At 44.6% G+C, this 20,401-nt stretch overlaps 1 protein-coding gene across 6 annotated transcripts in view; it reads right to left on the reverse strand.

The window, feature by feature from the left end:
- AOPEP (aminopeptidase O (putative)) overlaps positions 1 to 20,401 on the reverse strand; it is a 374,597-nt gene that overhangs the window by 285,437 nt on the left and 68,759 nt on the right. For all 6 annotated transcript variants that reach the window (XM_030919337.1, XM_030919338.1, XM_030919336.1 and 3 more), the window contains exon 5: positions 15,037 to 15,282. In XM_030919337.1, coding sequence (XP_030775197.1) covers positions 15,037 to 15,282 — 246 coding nt within the window. The remainder of the gene's footprint in view (positions 1 to 15,036; positions 15,283 to 20,401) is intronic.

Here is a 20,401-nt window from a genome sequence, read left to right on the forward strand (position 1 = left end):
GGAGAAACTCCTCAGGGAAGCAGAAAGCACAGCTTGCCCTTCCTGGTGGGTGGAAAAACATGGGAGGGGCAGAGCAGAGAGGCCGCTCCGAGGAGCAAGGATTCCAGGTCTTAGCACAGGCTGGTGAGGGGGAGGAAAGGGCTAGTCTGGAAGGAAGTTGCAGGGAGCCTGTGATAGCAGGGCTGTGGAAGGACCTGGAGCTTGTTTGTGAGAGGAGACATTATCTGAGGACATCCCGAAAGCTATAAAGTCAGGTGATATCATCATTAAAGAATCTGAAGGCCAGAGGTGGACCTTCATCAGTCCAGACACTGTCTGGTTTACTCAAAGCAACCAAGATCTTTAATCTGAAGAAGGTGAGTTATGATAGCTATAAATCCACCTAACGACGCCACAGCAGACTCTACAACCCACCCCTATAGCTTAACAACGTACAGCCAATCACTAATCAATGTTATTTCTAAAACCCACGAAAATTCCTAACAAACCACTTTGTACAGCCCACTCCTTGTCCCCTTTTTTTGCCTCTAAAAACCTGCTTGTAACAAAGGCAGAAGGGAGTTCATATCCAAGGTTCCTTGGGTCTGAGCTGTCCAGGCAGCCATCTTCACTTTGGCTCAATAAAACATTTTAAATTATATTTGGTGCCTCAGCTTCTTCCTTTTAGGTCCACACCACTGACTCCCCTTCCCAATCCTAAGGTCTAACTGATGCTTTTGCTTGTAAAAAGCAAAAGAGAAGTGTCCCTCTGTAAATTATTCAGGGCTGTGGGTGTAAACAACAGAAACTCAACTCAACCAGCTTTGACCAAATAAAGTCCTTATTTGAAGGCTGAGAGATCCATAGGAAGGGCAGGGGCACAGAGTGAATGCCATTTCTCTCCCTTATTCTGCTTCTCCTACATTCTCTGACAGCAGGCTCCTCCCAGTGGTAGGAAACATGGTCCAGTCACTCTCATACCACATATTTCTCAGCCTCCTCTACTCAGCATTCTAACTGGGAAATCCCAGGGTAGGACTTGTGCCAAAGGTAAGTCATAAGATTCCCTTACAGAGGTGCCCCTCAGGCAGGGGGTATAAAGAGAAAGTGGTTTGAGTCCTTGGAGCGAGACAGTGTGATGCACTTCTATGGCCTCGGGAAGACCTCCGGATTCTGGAAGGACAGGTTGGCAGGCACTGGTCTTCCTCTTAGATTCTAAGTGAGATCTCAGCAAGATATCTAAGGGGCCAGGCAGGGACCCTCTCCTTCATACGTCCCCACGAGCCCACCGAACAGTGGAGCCCATTGCTGGTGGTATTATCCATCAGAGAAGTAAGATCTAGTTCTGGGCTTACTTCTTCCCAAGGTTAAGGAAGTATTACAGAGCGAGAAGATGTGCACGTGGTCCTGAGAACGAGCACCCTTTCCCTCATCTCTACCTTTGGAAACACAGTGCAGGTCTCCCTGAACATGCAGGAGCCTTGGACAAGGAAGCTGAAGAAGTGTTCCCTGGATAAAGGACCATCAACTGTACCCTCAAATAACTTGAAACTATCAAAGTATTGGTAGGCAGGAGGATGAATCCAATAGGTTCCTTTCATCTGTCCATTTATTCTCCTCACCCCAACTTCCAGCACAAGCATGTGCAGCCTTTGAGGGCATGGGAGACACTCCAAGTTTAAACAGGTAAAATTCAGACAGATGAACCTGGACCACTGGAAAGGTTAGAATAATCCTAAGAGGTTCTCCCCAGACAACACTTAAGCTGAGGAGATGCCGCCTCTGAGGGCTGCACCCGAGTGGTTACCGGGACAGGCACAGGGGCCTGGGCAGGCTTTCTGGGTGCAATTTAGTGCAGTGGCCTGGAGACTGGGGCCGAGCCCCCATCAGGCAGTGCCCCCTGCTGAGCTCTGGGACCCACAATCTCCTGATTGCTTACAGCTCTGCAAGGAGGTATCAAAGCCAGGAGAAATGGTTTGAAGCCAAAGAAGTGGTGGTGGGGGCAGCTGTGGTAGAGAAGGGAGGGCTGATGGGGAGTGGAGAGAGTCCAGAGGGAAGAGGTCTGGGGGCAGGGAGGGAAAGGCCAAGGGAGAAGAGAGATCAGAATTAAATGAAAACAGGGTTTGTAGCTGGGGCCCTCTCAGTAAAGTTCTGCCATGCATGCATTAACCTTCCATCAATGAAAACAAAATCCAAGGACCTCGTGCCTGCCTGCTGGGGCACATAAAGCCTAGGGGACATAATATCTTCCAGGTGGGGATGCCCAGAAGCACACATTGGTACTTGACAAGTCATTTAAAACTGACTGTCAAGGTCAGAACACCACCACCTGCAGGCACATCTGAAATGTCTTCATCCATTCCCCCCCTCTGAGTTCTCTGTTGTTTTAAACTAAAGCACAGTTTGAGCAGCAGACAAGCCTGACAACTGTTCAAACATATGTATGTGCAACTTATTAGCTTGCAAATGGAGATATCTGGAAGCTAAAGACATGTGACGGGTTGGGGGGCAGGTTAGGCACTGACTCTGAGGGGTCAAAGGAGGGGGTCTGAGTGGTAAATTGCTGGGCTGAAGGAAGGAGGCCTTCAGTGATGGAACCCACTCCTGATGGAGTATTTGAAATGATGCTTTTCACTGATGGTGCACAAAACAGGGGCAGTTATCATGAAAAGGGGCCCCTGCCCTTGAGATCTGTTTATTTTGCAATTAACAAGGGTAAAAGAGGCCCCCTTCGAAACTTTTGCTTGGGGGCCTAAAATTTAAACACCTACTACTGCCTAGGTGCCCACTGAGTCCAAGAAAATCCAAGCCTCATGATCTAACTAGCTCTTACATCAAAAAGAAAATATACATGTATTTTAAATTGCTGAAGGAAACTGAATCACCTCCAACCCTGTTCAAATAAAAAACCTGATTAAAGGCCGGCCGCAGAGGCTCATGCCTGTAATCCCAGCACTTTGGGAGGCTGAGGCAGGTGGATCGCTTGAGGTGAGAAGTTCAAGATCAGCCTGGCCAACATGGTGAAACCTCATCTCTACTAAAAATACAAAAATTAGCCGGGTGTGGTGGCATGCACCTGTAATCTCATCTACTCGGGAGGCTGAGGCAGGAGAATCGCCTGAACCCAGGAGGTAGAGTATGCAATGATCCGAGACCGCACCACTGCACTACAGCCTGGGTGACAGAGTGAGACTCTGTCTCAAAAAAAAAAAAAAAAAAAAAAAAAAAACCTCAGTTAAATCAAATGTAGGGGCCCTAAGACATTCTGCAGGTTATTCTAAATCACCCCCTTACTTTTCCAGAGAAGAAAATTAGGCCAGGGAGGCCCAGTGACTTGCCCAAAGTCCCCGCCTGTGACTGGATGCAGTTCCTAGGAAGCACAGCCTCCTTCTGAGCAACAGACAGGCAGGAAGCATCAACAGGGAGCTTTCTCACCCACTCACTGGCACGCTCCAGCCTCTTTCTGACCTTCTCACTTGTGACATGATGGCAAGGTCTGGAGTCAGTGCAAGCTGTCCGGGTGATACCTATCTACATAGTCCCCACACAACACACACTGCTCTCCAACACCTGCAGCAGAATCAGCTGGGAGGACCTGTTAGCCTTCCAGATACCAAGACTGCGGCTCAATTCACTGAGCCAGAGTCTCCAGGGTAGGGCCCAGGCAGCTGAAGGGATCCCAGTGTTAATTCTTTGGGATGAAGGGGGAAAGTGATAGAATTCACTTTTCATAATTTTTATTCTCACCCTTTCACATTTTCTATTTTGTGTATGTGTTTTGTAGTGTACCTAATATACTAACATTGTACTAAATGCATACAACTTATAAATAAATAAATAAAGATACATGAATTGGGCAATTGCTCAAAAAGACGTCTATAAACAGAAAAGCATGGGGGCCTCCGGCACCAAACTGTGAGTCCCGAAAGGGCAGGACCTGTGCTTCCTCACTGCTATAAAGCAAAGCCCTTGCCCAGGGCCTGATGCCTGCAGGTCAGGTCCTCCCTCACTCACACTGACAGAATGAAAGGTGAATTCTATCTCCAGCTGTATGAGGGACTCCCAGATATTTCTGAATAGAATCATTTTCCAAAGTGTGTTTTGAGGAGGTGGGTTTGTTTTGAAACCACAGTGGTTTTGAGGAGGTGGGTCTGTTTTGAAACCACAGTGGTTCCACAAAATGCTCACTGTAAAAAGGGGTCCCTTGGCACAACAGTTGGGGGAATACTGCCTATTCTGTCTCTGTCTTCAAGATGCACAGATATACCAGGATACTAAATCAGGATCATAAGAATATTAAAGGCTTTCTTAGAAGCCCTCCAGTAAAGAATCTCTTTTAAGTTTGTTTAATCCATTTATTTCCTAAACTAATTAGCCTATAGTTCCTTTTCCCACATTATTAACATTCCACAAAACTCGTCTTCCTTGAAATCAAATTTAGAACCTCCCAGTGTAGATTCAGGCTAAAGGTCTATGCTTCCTCGCGGCCACAGCATCGTTAGCATTCATCAGACCTGTCCGTTGATACGTGTTTATCGAGTGAGTTCTTGGCTTTGTCCATCCGCCCCTTTCCAACTGCCAGCTTCCAACAGGAGGTTCTACGACTGCACATCTACGGAAAAAAGCAAAAACTGCAGCTGGCTCATCCCCAAAGAAAAGCACCATCCTGAGGTCCTCTTAGAGGAGACCTACTCAAAAACTAGGACCTGCCAACCACGGCTTCCAACAACTGAGCAAGGTGGGCTCCAAGGAGCACAGGCCCAGGGTGGGTAGGGTAGTACCAGGCTCACAGGAGCACCCCCTCCTCCTTACCTACCCCAAGTCTTGGCTGGGGAACCCAACTATCATCCACACTTTCTTCGAATGAAGTTCCAAGACTTCCATTTTATGGTGAGAAACAGGGAGGTGATTATTCTTAGCAAGCTAGTTGGGAAGGTAGGAGCAGATTTGGTTTGTTCAATGACTGCAGATTTGGCATTCCGTCTTCTGGGAACAATGTCTAGACTTTCCGAGGAGTCACCTCTATAAATAGCATGGTTAGTTAACCATGCAGTATAACATGTTCTACTGTGAGCTCCACTCTGGGGTTAAATCAGGGCAGATTTGTGCAATGTACCTCAACTCCCACTTAGTATTCAATTTTTTTAAAAAAAGTAATCCATTTTTGAAGGGCGCATCCCCCTCACATCTGTGGCCTTTTAATATAATCAGGTTAACACTTCTCTTAAAGAAAAGTGCTGGGTGCAGTGGCTCACGCCTGTAATCCCAGCTCTTGGGGAGGCTGAGGTGGGTGGACTGCCTAAGTTCAGGAGTTCGTGACCAGCCTGGGCAACACGGTGAAACCCTGTCTCTACTAAAATACAAAAAATTAGCCAGGCGAAGCGGCGTGTGCCTGTAGTCCCTGCTACTCGGGAGGCTGAAGCAGGAGAACTGCCTAAACCTGGGAGGCAGAGGTTGCAGTGAGCCGAGATCGCACCCCTGCACTCCAGCTTGGGCAACAGAGTGAGACTCTGTCTCAAAAAAGAAAGAAAAAAGAAAAAAAAAAAAAAGGTGGCTGAGACACTCTTCCAATTACTTATTAGGGGTGAAATGTAGAAACAAGGCAATTTCTCACCCACTCTATGCAAACAGGCCTCTATGGTGCAGAGGTGGGCTCCGGCTGCATCTTGGCAATATTCCCTATGGCAGAGCTGTTCACACATTGTACCTCGCCTGAGGACCTTCCAGAGTTGATGTTTTCCCTAAAAGAAATCTACCCTTAAAAGAAAGACTTGCATAGCTCCATGCCCACATGCATGCATCAGCAGTACAGAAGCTGGTAGTATTTGCTCACTCTGGGTACTGGTCTAAGGAGAAAGAGCTGGCAAGACTGGGAATATCCCAAGTTAGGCAACTTTGTGCACTGAACTCCATTGTTCTTTTTCACCCAGGGAGTGTATGTTCTATTCAGTAATGATGCCTCAGTAGAGAAATAAGTGGGAAGGCAGAGAAAAAGCCTTTTCTTTGTAATGGAAAAAATGGCAAGGTAGTGCCGACTGGCCGTCTCAGGCTCAAGGGCTGGAAGACATTAGGAACCTAGGATGACATCAATAGAGAGATTACGAACGCAGGTAGAGGAATGACTGCTTCAGGAAGCCCTTTCAAAGGCCTGACAATTGCTCTTGAAGGATGGCCCCAGCAGTGTTCTCTGAAGGCAGGACTGGCAGTCTTTGTGTGGGGAGAACAGTTCAAAGAAAACCAAACACTTAAGCATAATCTTTCAGAGGGCGAGGAATCACGGCATAATGATGATAAGATGCTCCTTCTCGATCTGACAAGCAACACAGCTGTTTAATGGCAAAAAGAAGATTCTAGTTAACCCAAAAGCTGTGAGTTCACTCTGCCTGTTGCTCCAACAGAAGAGAGAGAGCCTGGCCCCCCAAAAACTCATGTGATCAGGAATTTGCCTGGTATCCAGATTCTATGGCTGCCTCAAAGCCAGCCCACAGTGCATGCTGACCTTCAACGATGTCTTCACTCACAGGGACAGCAAGGTTTCTGTGTGGAGACCCTAAACCAAGCACTCGCTGCCTTAGACACAGTTACAGATCGGCCTTGCCTAAGTCTGGACCACCAGACTCTGAGAATCATCACAAAATGAGGCCATTTTACTTTCTCCCTGACTTCCTGCTTCTAAATGACTTCGGGACATTATATATCCTCTTATACCCGCTCTGTAAAAAACGGAACATACGCACACATTCTCACTACCTACCTTGCTTAGTACAAACTGGTCTTGTCAAGACGAACAAAATCATCCCAGCCAAGAGTCCCAGAAGAACATCCCTTCATGAATACCAGTTACTAGTTCAGGAACACAATACTATGTAATACTATGACCAGTTACTAGTTCAGGAACACAATACTATGGAATACTATGACCAGTTACTAGTTCAGGAACACAATACTATGGAATACTATGACCAGTTACTAGTTCAGGAACACAATACTATGGAATGCTGTGACCGGTTACTAGTTCAGGAACACAATACTATGGAATACTATGACCGGTTACTAGTTCAGGAACAGAATACTATGGAACGTTGTGACCAGTTACTAGTTCAGGAACACAATACTATGGAATGCTGTGACCGGTTACTAGTTCAGGAACACAATACTATGGAACGCTGTGACCGGTTACTAGTTCAGGAACAGAATACTATGGAACGCTGTGACCAGTTACTAGTTCAGGAACACAATACTGTGGAACACTATGACCAGTTACTAGTTCAGGAACACAATACTGTGGAATACTATGACCAGTTACTAGTTCAGGAACACAATACTATGGAATACTATGACCAGTTACTAGTTCAGGAACACAATACTGTGGAATGCTGTGACCGGTTACTAGTTCAGGAACACAATACTATGGAATACTATGACCGGTTACTAGTTCAGGAACACAATACTGTGGAATACTATGACCGGTTACTAGTTCAGGAACACAATACTCTGGAACGCTGTGACCGGTTACTAGTTCAGGAACACAATACTATGGAACGCTGTGACCGGTTACTAGTTCAGGAACACAATACTATGGAATACTATGACCGGTTACTAGTTCAGGAACACAATACTGTGGAATACTATGACCGGTTACTAGTTCAGGAACACAATACTATGGAATACTATGACCGGTTACTAGTTCAGGAACACAATACTATGGAATACTATGACCGGTTACTAGTTCAGGAACACAATACTATGGAACGCTGTGACCGGTTACTAGTTCAGGAACACAATACTATGGAACGCTGTGACCGGTTACTAGTTCAGGAACACAATACTATGGAACGCTGTGACCGGTTACTAGTTCAGGAACACAATACTATGGAACGCTGTGACCGGTTACTAGTTCAGGAACACAATACTATGGAACGCTGTGACCGGTTACTAGTTCAGGAACAGAATACTATGGAACGCTGTGACCGGTTACTAGTTCAGGAACACAATACTATGGAACGCTGTGACCGGTTACTAGTTCAGGAACACAATACTATGGAACGCTGTGACCGGTTACTAGTTCAGGAACACAATACTGTGGAACACTATGACCAGTTACTAGTTCAGGAACACAATACTGTGGAACACTATGACCAGTTACTAGTTCAGGAACACAATACTGTGGAACGCTGTGACCGGTTACTAGTTCAGGAACAGAATACTATGGAACGCTGTGACCGGTTACTAGTTCAGGAACAGAATACTATGGAACGCTGTGACCGGTTACTAGTTCAGGAACAGAATACTATGGAACGCTGTGACCGGTTACTAGTTCAGGAACACAATACTATGGAACGCTGTGACCGGTTACTAGTTCAGGAACAGAATACTATGGAACGCTGTGACCGGTTACTAGTTCAGGAACAGAATACTATGGAACGCTGTGACCGGTTACTAGTTCAGGAACAGAATACTATGGAACGCTGTGACCGGTTACTAGTTCAGGAACAGAATACTATGGAACGCTGTGACCGGTTACTAGTTCAGGAACACAATACTATGGAACGCTGTGACCGGTTACTAGTTCAGGAACACAATACTATGGAACGCTGTGACCGGTTACTAGTTCAGGAACACAATACTGTGGAACGCTGTGACCGGTTACTAGTTCAGGAACACAATACTGTGGAACGCTGTGACCGGTTACTAGTTCAGGAACACAATACTGTGGAACGCTGTGACCGGTTACTAGTTCAGGAACACAATACTGTGGAACACTATGACCGGTTACTAGTTCAGGAACACAATACTGTGGAACGCTATGACCGGTTACTAGTTCAGGAACACAATACTGTGGAACACTATGACCAGTTACTAGTTCAGGAACACAATACTGTGGAACACTATGACCAGTTACTAGTTCAGGAACACAATACTGTGGAACACTATGACCAGTTACTAGTTCAGGAACACAATACTGTGGAACACTATGACCAGTTACTAGTTCAGGAACACAATACTGTGGAACACTATGACCAGTTACTAGTTCAGGAACACAATACTGTGGAACACTATGACCAGTTACTAGTTCAGGAACACAATACTGTGGAACACTATGACCAGTTACTAGTTCAGGAACACAATACTGTGGAACACTATGACCAGTTACTAGTTCAGGAACACAATACTGTGGAACACTATGACCAGTTACTAGTTCAGGAACACAATACTGTGGAACACTATGACCAGTTACTAGTTCAGGAACACAATACTGTGGAACACTATGACCAGTTACTAGTTCAGGAACACAATACTATGGAATACTATGACCAGTTACTAGTTCAGGAACACAATACTATGGAATACTATGACTAGTTACTAGTTCAGGAACACAGAAATGAAAGAACCAGAACACAGTAGAAGGGGAAAGTCCCCACCTATAACATAGGATGCAAATAAAGTCAAATAATTTTCTCAAGAAGGAAAATGGAAATAAAAGAGAAAATGGAGAAAGTGAACACAAAGAAAGCAACAAAGGGGAAGCACACATGGGCATAAATCACCTTGCATGTGCCTCACAGTTCACAGCTCATTCTGCTTGTTCATCTCTACAGCAACGGCAGGGTTGCCAGTAAACAAGGGATTAAAATTTTGCAGGAAAAAAGGATGGTATGAGCTGCTTTCTATCATTCACACCCACCTGTTCAAAAAAGCAGAGAAGAGTTATACTGCAAAACAGGGGAAAGAAATGCCCATTCAACATCTTTTTAAAAAACAATCCATGCAGAAAGAAAATTGAGAATTTATTAAAATCTGAGAAAGAAACGACAACAGTAACAAGTAACAAAACCCACGCACAAAACAAAACTATGCAGCACATCAGAGAAAGTCGAGAAGTTGGCAGCCATGGTGAACTGAAAGGCATACTAATTTAAGGCTCACAGTCTGATTCCTGAGGCAAAAAATCACTATGGCTGCATCTTGCCTTGAAATCAGGAGGTCACATCCCCTGAAATCTAAAGAAGGATTGTTTAAAAGTATGGTGGTTTCGGTTTGAAGGATCAAAAATTCAAGTAAAGCCAACAAAGAACAAGCGAAGAAAATTCCTCAAAGCTGTGGAACCTTGCTACTTAAGATAATGACAGAAATTTACGACTGCTTCCTTCCCCAGCAGAAAGGAGCACAATTAGAAAGCTGAAAACAACAGGCCCTTTGTACCAGCATGTTATGTTTTGCTTATTCTATTACACATTGGCTGGGAGATAAGAATAAACAGGACAACACCCTGTCTAACCCGGGCGGCGGGAGTGGAGGAAAAAGCTGGTTACATTCATTCTCGGGCATGTACGTGCATACCGTTTATTTGCAAATTGAGGTACTTAAGAAAATTGTGCATGCAAAAGTCAGGAACCAGCATAAGCATTCAGAAGTCTTTTGTTACACAATCAGATCTTGTAAGAATAAGCCTGTGTAAGAGGCAGCTTTATAGTTTTTCCTTAGAGTGAAGCATATTGTGAAGATTTTAATAATTGATAATTTTCTCTATGGTCTTTAATTGTCAATCCTATTTTCATTCAAAAAACCTTTAAAACTAGGATGAGCAGATATACAGACACAGCTTCCCTCTCTGTGACCAATGACGTCTAAAAACCTCGCAAAGAATCAATCAGCAGCTGCCAGGGGAAGAAAACGTGGTATCCAGGACTCCTCCCTTCTCTACAAAGGGACCGTTGCCAGTCTGGATGCCAGGTGTCCTGACAGCTTTGGCCGTGGGGCATTCCGCTCAAGAACAGCAGCTGCTACGCCAGCCGGGTTCTCACCAGCCAGTCGGGAGATGGTATGGGTATCTGCGGTCCCAAGAAAAAAAAAAAAAAAGATCTGATCTCTTCCCATAACCCCTGTCTGCCTAGAATGATGGACCTGACTCAATCTTGCCATTTCCTAGGGGCTCACTTGCTCCTGGCACCCAAGCTGACTAAGGACGGGGCTAAGAAAGCCATTGTGAGACCTCACTGACCTGCCACCATCCTGGCCTTCACTCTACTCCTCCAACCCACGAGAGTGATTCCCACCCTGAGGCCTGTGGGCTGGAGCGCTTTTCCACCAGATGGTCACAAAGCTGAGTCCTTTATATTCTTCAGTCTTAGCCAGAATGTCACTCTTTAAGGAAGCTTTTCCCTCTCACCCTAACGATGCTATTGATTCTCCCACTGTGACACTTGCCTGATTTTATTTTCTTCATAGCATACGTCTTAATTACTTGTTTCACGCACACTAATTTTCTCCCGACTAGAATGTTCGTTTCAGAAGGACAGAGACCTCCTCAATCTCGTTCACCCTTGTAGGCTCTGCATCGTAAGTACTACCTGGCACACAGTACACACTTGATAAATATTTATTGTAAGAATAAATAAACAAGAACCAAATGATCAAGACCATCTGGTGGGGACAAGAACAAGAACGAGTAGGGAAAAGGTCAAAGAATCTGTCACCTGTCATCGGCCACACGAGAGTCACTTTTCCCCTCAATTTTCCCAGTGGGATGAAGGGTGAAGATGCATGTGAACAGCTGAGCCATGAAGCAGAACTGCAGAACACGTGGCTTTTAACTTCAGTGTTCGTCACGGAAAACTACTCTGAAATAAGCTGCAAGAGATTCTTGAAATTCAAATACAAGGAAGAAAAAGAACATATTTGGATGTCAGCAAGGTAGTTCTGCCAACCTAATTATGCCCATGACATGTAATTGTGAACTGCTGAAAGACAAACGTGAAGCAAAGCATTTATTACACACACATACAGAGGTAAGATTAAGGTGTTCGTTTTAAGCAACTGTCATAGCCTGGTTCTAGAATACGATTCCATTAACGTTGTTGCTGTTATAACAGAGAGTGTAAGTAAGTGTGATGATGAGCTCTTTCCATGTATTTCTCAACATTAAGATATTACACTTGCCAATCAGTCCCCAGCAGAGACTCTGAGAACACACGAGGACAACGAAAATGGTAGAATATTAATTAAACCAACAGGAAGAGCGCTGCGTGTACTTCAGAGATGCATTTTAAACGCATGCATATCTTCATACAGACATCATAGTAGTCAAGTCAAGGAATGTACACTTTACGGTTCCTGATATGGCAGATTCAGTCTTCACGGAAGGCAAAAACACAATGGAACAAGAACTGAAAGCCACACACACCCGCTGAGGAAAGCATCTGAAAGGCAAACCAGCGGTTTTTCTCAGCAGAGAAGGAAAGCCCCTCTCCCCTGGAACAGTGATTCGGAACAGGACTGGGGCAGGGGAGGGGGTCGGTTAGTAATGGCTCCTGTTACATTAAAAGGCGACAAACATCATGAAGAGCAGTACTGATAAACGTTCTAGTTACTGCCATGTTTGAAAAGCATTCAAAATTCTAAAATATTACTTGTGTATTATTTACCTTCTTATAAACTGATTTGTCATCATCGTACATCCAAGTTTTATAAATGTGTTTCTTCCCCACTTCACTGAAATACCAGAATCAAGCCCAAAAACAGAATCAAAGAGGAGAACTTTCAGCTTCTTCATGAAAACCATGATATGAAATATTCAAAATAGTGAAATCATCATGAATATCATCCAAAATGCTCAGAAACTCCTTGACATGATCAATAACAATGTTCCCATTTTAGTTCAGGAGGGAACGTTTAACATCATTTGCCAAAAAAGAAAAGAATACACAGGAATGGCATAAAACCAGCCATTCACTAGAGTTAAGACCCGATCACTAAAGAAGTCCTGAGGCATGGAATTCATCATCTTGCCTACACATTATAAAATATGGACTCAGGAAGGAGCCATTTAATTTACCAAGAAGTCCTTTGATCTCTTGGCATATTATATCTAAGAGGACCATGGCAAGTTTCACTATGGAGGTCTTTTTGGATGACTCCTCCTAGCCTTGAAGTTTCTCTATTCCTGTTTAGGGTACGAAGCTGACTTACAAAACCATCATTTTTGTTTCAGCTTTGCTTTATAAAACCTCAAGCAAAGCCTCGACCATAAATAAAGCAGCAGGGCCCCAGTAGCCAGCTGAGTCATAAACCCCACTCAGCCGCATGTGGCCCAAGGTGTTGGGATCCCAACAGAGTCAAGCCAGGCAAGTGGAATCAACTGAAGTCAGAGTTTGGAAAAACAGAGCACTCCCCTTCCCCACCCCAACTGGCAGTGGAAGACACCACAGTCCTCCTTCCACAGCTCCCATCCAGGGAATGGTAGTAAGTCCAGAAAAACAGCTAGACCCGGGCAGACTTTACTTCCACAGTCTAAAAGGAAGGGAAAAAACGATATTTGACAACCCACCACAAATTTTGAACGTACGCTTCTCCTGCTTTTAAGCATAAAAGCGTCTTGTTGCTGCTCAGTTATTATCACCATCATATTTTTCAACATTTGTGCCCAGGACCATTTGGCCTTACGGTACTTATGCTTACTACTTTAAACATACAGAGTTAAGCATGTTTAAATCACTTTAAATATTGCAAAAAGCAGCAAACACACAGCCTACCTGCTTGGGCATGCAAACATGAAAAGAGCAGCTCTACAGAATGGCCTGCAGGTCAACTCATTCTGGCTTTGGCAGACTGATGTCAGGAAGGAGCTGTAGAAAACAGAATCCTGTGCACGAAAAATACTTTGCCTTTGGTTCCCTCAGGCCAGAACTTGGAACTGCTAGCAAACAGGCCTTTAAAAAACTGCAATTCTCAGAAAGTGCTAAAAACTCCCAAGTAAATAGGGCCCCTCAAGCCCATGTACGAATAAGAAACATTTAATAAACAACTCTTTCTTCACCAACACTTCTACTACTTAAATTAAGTCCAGCAGACTCTTCAAAGGGATGAAAGAAGCCCCCGCACCGCCGTTAAGACAAATTCTATATATAGACATCCAAGACAATTATATGACGCACATAACCAAATATATATAATTGTCCTGGTTTCTGCATTCCCATTATCTTCATAAATACAGGATAAAAATCAGTCTAAATGATCTTCTCAGACCTCCTCAAGGATTAAGGCGAGCCAGCCAGTCTTTTGAAAGTGAATATATGCAGTAAAGATCAAAAGCGAATGTTCTGGTCAGTTCTTTTCTGCTCATGATTTTACTAAGAACGTGTGCAGTTTTCAGGGAAAACACCATGAATGACAGCTGCTCAAAACCATGGGAATTAATTGGCAGCAGGAATTTCCTTGACTAAGAGGGAAAAACTTGAAGTCACATGTTTTGATGAGCTTATTTTTCCCATCCTCAGTCAAGCATATTCACTGTTAATGATTAAGATTTTCAAATGGAAATATAACCAAGCACATTCTCTATCTTTTCTCACTGGAACACAGACACCCATTAATGACTGAACAATGGCATTAATGAACAGATTTTAGCTTAAATAAATACAGGGAACCAAACCAAGACACAATAGCAAAAGTGCATTTATTATATTAAAAAACAGTAGCACGTGACTTCCCCTCTGCCCCCTACAGTAAGTCATCTGCTTTGAGCTGTTTTTCTAGCAGTAGGGATGGATTTACACTGATCCATCCACAGTCTATCTGACACAGGGGCTCTCAAGTCGGTGCCCTTGTGCCCAGTGGTGAGAATGGACGAGACAGCTGGTCAGGATTAGGTGAGCAGCCTGTGGCCTTGGGACCAAGTCATGTTACTGTGCCCACAGCCCGATGCTATAACCTTGGGCTCATTAGCATTACGCTGTCATCATCCAAGCTAACAGCCACTGATCAGCCATGACCCAGCACTCACCACTCAGGGGCACTATGCATTCTCAATCCCAGCAACAATGTGAGCCTTTTCTTTTCAACACAGTCTGAACTGAGCCCATGACACTCAAAGGCTCATGCATGAGGGAGTCTGCATTAGAATTGTTCCTCAAGGCAGCAATGAGATGTCCAAGCATGAGCAACCATAGCCCTTCCATTTAATCAAATGACAGCTCTGACAGAGGTCAAGGAAAGCAAGACATAGTCAAAGAATTTCCAAAATGTACATACCCCAAGTGCCACAATGGAACAACATACCTGGCCATCCCCAGGCTTGGAAAGTTGGCAGGGACGATGAGAACATCCAGCCGAGAGAACGGGTGTGTTCCCAGAACAGAATGCGCTGCTGAGAGGCAAGGAGGGATCAGCTGCACAAGGGTCTCTTGGCAGGCACCCGTGAGGCACACAGGGGCAAAGACACGATGAGGAATGATCTCCTGGGTGGTGGCAGAAGCATTCTGGAAGCGGCAGGGGTATTCCATGTGACTGCAAACACCAACATGCCTGGGAACAACACAAAATAAATGGTAAACCATGTTTATTATTCTTGCTGTGGAGGTGAGGCAATCTTGCAGATGTAGACAACTTTTAGGAGACAGAGGTTCAGACAGACTCACAAGCAAAGACTGTTCATTTCAATTGTTGGCTTGACTGGCTCTGTGCAGCAGTGAAAATTTACAGGATAAAAACTTATTCGTGCGTTTGAATCAACAGACTAGCTCAATCTAAAGTAAGTGAAAGTACTAAAATCTTGTTTTAGAATTAACTTTGTTGTGGGGGGACCTCTAAGACTCAAAACAGTAAAACTTCTCACCAAAATACAAACAATTCCTGCCCTCGATTAGGTGTCTTCAAGTATCACCATATGAACAATCTCCAAATTAGAGACAATTCCTAACTCAGAAAGGAAGGAGCAGTACACACAAGTTAAAGATCCAATTCTGGGATTACCTAGAAGAAAAGACTTGGACTGAGGCAGAACCATGAACCCAATGAAAGTTACAGGCTCAAACTCCTCAAAAGAACACAAACCATTTTACTGAATAGTAATCTGGATGTTCTTTACACAGCCCATCAAAAGCTGTTATTAAGGAACACAGAGGCACTTTTGATACAGTATTTTTCCCAACCCACTTTCAGTACAAATTTAACTGAGCCAACCTTTTAAGGAAGCAGATCAGACCCCCACCTGCTTCATCTGACCACTGCCAGTTATTCCATCAAAGGCGGAACTGAAAGAGAATTCCTAGAACCTGACTCACAGGCCTCAAGAGAACTTACCTACTCAAACCCATATCCAACAGTACTCCATTTTTTCACCTCTCAAACACAATGAAAAATCCCTCTAATCATTATTATTTATTTTATTTTATTATTATTATTTTTAGATGGAGTCAAGCTCTGTTTCCCAGGCTGGAGGGCAGTGGCATGATCTCGGCTCACTGCAACTTCCACCTCCCAGGCTCAAGCAATTCTCTTGACTCAGTCTCCCGAGTAGCTGGGAGTACAGGCACCCGCCACCACGCCTGGCTAATTTTGTATTTTTAGTAGAGACGGGGTTTTTCCATGTTGGCCAGGCTGGTCTCAAACTCCTGACCTCAGTTAATCCACCCGCCTCAGCTTCCCAAAGAGCTGGGATTACAGGCATGAGTCACCACGCCCGGCCTATCACTATTATTATCATTTAACATACGGTTTCACTCTGTTGCCCAGGCTGGACTGCAGTGGCAGGGTCATAGCTCACTGCAGCCTCCAACTCCTGGGCTCAAACAATCCTCCCACCTCAGCCTGCTGAGCAGCTAGGACTACAGGCATGTTGCCATGCCACACGCAGGTCTATTTTTTTTTTTTTTAAGACATGGGGTCTGGAGATGGCGTCTCACTTTGTAAGCCAGAGTGGTCTCAAACTTCTGGCTTCAAATGATCCTCCTGCCTCAGCCTCCCAAAGTGCTGGAATCATAGGCATGAGCCACTGCACTCAGTCAATTCTAACTACAGGTGCTCACTTGATTCACAGTGAATAATGAAAAATCTTAAGATGCTGGCATGTCCCAATATGGGCAGAATGCAACAATTCCTCTCCAAATGTATGAAGTACCTTTCACTCACCCAAGGCCAGTGCTCAGGAGACCATATGGCTAGGTACAGATAGGCCTCGCCTTCTACCAGCATGGTTCATGGAATACAGCTTCCAGCACCGAAGGCATTTCACCACAGCGGAGAGTAAGAAAATGGATGGAGGCCCATAAAAACGTGTCAGAATAAGAGGACATGAAGAATATAATTCTTGAAATTGAATTCTGGCCAAAGTCCCTGGATTGATAACTTTGCTTTGTGGAGAGAGTGAGACAAGGTGCCTGCTGGTGAACATTTACCTAAAAAGGCTGCAATGTCCACCTAATGGCAAGTACTGTGCTGGTGCACGAATGTGGTCAAAGGTCTTGAAAAGTGAAAAATGCCATTGATTAAATTAACCACCACGATATCTTTTACTCATGTATTTACACAGGTATATAATGTGCTACCGTCATTTCAGTTCATATCATCTCTATTGCAAAGCTTTCAGATCACGTTAAACCAGAGAAACTGGACATGTGCAGGCATCTTCTGGACAAAGCTGAGGAATAAGCTTACATTATATCTACCACAGCACAGTTTTGCAAAAAGGTCATTCTAGTGGCCTCTAAACACAACACTGGGAAAGATGATTTCTTGCTGCCAAGAACCTGAAAGTTAGAGAATACTGAGGTAGCCAAAGATATACCCAAAAGTGTTTGGCTTGATGAATTTCTGATGATCGTATACAACCTAAACCTGAGAGACAACATTCCGTCTCCATGGTAAGTTCTCTCATATTCTTTTCCAGTCAGGAACAAGGTGAGTTAGAGTCGCTCTGGGAATAAAAGGCACTAGTTCAGATGATGAAGATGACTCTAGTTCTGTGAATTAGTACTGTTATAATCAAAGCCTGGGAAAAAATGTAGGACTTTAAGGCAATCAAGCTCTGACCAGGTGAGAACAGTAAGGCTCCCACAGAAATGGAAATGGAAATGGCAACAGGAAAGCCACTTCTGCGTTCCCACATAGGGATCAGGAAACCTGGGCTTCACTGTCTTCTCAGCCGGGCTCACTTGTGACCAAGGCAGGCAACTCAGTATCTGGGGCTTCTTTTTCCCCACCTTTAACATGGTCTCACCAAAGTGGCTGCTGGAGGAGGTAAGGAAATAGTTAGAAAAGGATATGAGAGGCCAGACACTGTGGCTCATGCCTGTAATCCCAGCACTTTCGGAGGTTGAGGCAGGTAGATCACTTGAGGTCAGGAGTTTGAAACCAGCCTAGCCAACATGGTAAAACCTCATCTCTACTAAAAATACAAAAAAATTAGCCAAGTGTGGTGGCGCATGCCTGTAATCCCAGCTACTTGGGAGACTGAGGCAGGAGAATCACTTGAACCTGAGAGGCAGAGATGCAGTGAGCGAAGATCGCACCACTGCACTCCAGCCTGGGTAACAGAGCATCACTCTGTCTCAAAAAAAAAAAAAAAAAAAAAAGAAAGAAAGGAAAAGGGTATGAGAGAATTTACTAACTTACTGCAGAGACAGAATGTTCTCTGTCAGGTTTAGGCTGTATACAACATCGTAAACTCATTAAGCTGAACATTTAAGATCTGCACATTTTGTTGTATGTTAATTATACTTAAAAAATACACAAACAAAAACGTTTTCTAAGGTTTCTTTTGGCACTATGATTCTACGATAACTAAGCACACGAGCCATTCTTCATAGAATCGCCTTGTTTCTGAAGAGGTCAGGGGATTGTCCTTTTTTTTTTTTAAGACGGAGTCTCATTCTGTCGCCAGGCTGGAGCGCAGTGGTGCAATCTCGGCTGTAACCTCCAACTCCCAGGTTCACGCCATTCTCCTGCCTCAGCTTCCCGTAAGCTAGGACTACAGGTGCCCACCACCACGCCCAACTAATTTTTGTATTTTTAGTAGAGACGGGGTTTCACCATGTTGGCCAGGATGCTCTCGATTTCCTGACCTCGTGATCCGCCCGCCTCAGCCTCCCAAAGTGCTGGGATTACAGGCTGAGCCACCGCGCCCGGCCGATTCTGTGCTTTTTACAAAGTAATAGTCTTCCATAGATTCAGCACCGACTCAAATATGCCGTACTTTCTATCAAAGCAACTTTTCATATACTTTACAACGCTAAAGAAGACCTGTTCAGGCTGGGCGCGGTGGCTCAAGCCTGTAATCCCAGCACTTTGGGAGGCCGAGACGGGCGGATCACGAGGTCAGGAGATCGAGACCTCCTGGCTAACACGGTGAAACCCCGTCTCTACTAAAAATACAAAAAACTAGCCGGGCGCGGTGGCGGGCGCCTGTAGTCCCAGCTACTCGGAGGCTGAGGCAGGAGAATGGCGGGAACCCGGGAGGCAGAGCTTGCAGTGAGCCGAGATCCGGCCACTGCACTCCAGCCTGGGCGACAGAGCGAGACTCCATCTCAAAAAAAAAAAAAAAAAAAAAAAAAGAAGACCTGTTCCCCACCAGATTCTTCTTTCAAATAATCAGTCTCAATGCGTTTTCTTCTTTGTAGTGCCCATTTTCCATGCCTTTAATCATTTTTGCTAAGTTCCTTTGGACTTTATCCAAGTTTCTGTGTCATGTTTAAACTGTATGGCCCCCACAAAGACCTCAAGAGGTTAAAGAAACAAAACACAAAGATTCCCCTGTGGCTGAAGAAGGTTATACTACAGCTGAATAAAATTAATAAACTTTCAACAGCTTATCTGAAAGCCCTATAATCAATGTATTTACTAAAACGCTCATCCAGAGTGGCTAGAGCATGTGTGAAAGTGGAGCTGGAAGAGGGAATGTTCTTACTATAATTTTACCCACATGAACATTGATCATAAAAGTTCAGTGACCAACACTTTGGCCAAATTTCTGGAACCCAGATGAGCACTTTCGGCAAATGAAAACCTGTGGTATAGCAGGCCCCTGTGGAAGTTGGATTTACATGAATTTGATTGGTGGTCTTAGGAAGGTTTGAAGTAGAACGGGTGCTGGGGAAGGCAAAAGGGACCAGATGTGAACATAACCAAAAAACACCACTGTGACTGGCACTTCAGAGCACCTTTGCTGACAAACTTTGCATGGAGTCAGAAATGTAATGGATGAAAACAAAGCCACTTTCTGACAACTGAATACGGCACACAGGAAGCGCACAGCCAGGGCAGGACTAAGCAAACGCAAGCTGTTATTTTATTAGCAGCATATTCCCGAAGGACGAGCATATTGATAAAGGAAGGGAAAACTCATAGTTTACGAGACATGGAAGAGGGGCATGGGAGGAACCCCATCCACCAGGCCTCACAGTTCCATGGAAAGACGCGCTTCCCCAGAGTGGCACTCGGACCTCTCTCCCCAGCTGACCTGACTGGCTGGGCCACACAGGCTTTCTCTTTGGAATCTGCTTGCCCACAGCGGGTGCACTTTGGACCTGCTCCTGCCATGTGTCAGGTGGACTCTGCATCTGTGTTACAGAGGCCGGCAGCAGTCCGGCTGGGCTGGTAACTGGGTGGGTAAATTTGTCTCATTTGGAAATGGAGTCTCAGAAACCCC

The sequence above is a fragment of the Rhinopithecus roxellana genome, chromosome 16 (genome assembly GCF_007565055.1).
Source record: "Rhinopithecus roxellana isolate Shanxi Qingling chromosome 16, ASM756505v1, whole genome shotgun sequence".
NCBI lineage: Eukaryota > Metazoa > Chordata > Mammalia > Primates > Cercopithecidae > Rhinopithecus > Rhinopithecus roxellana.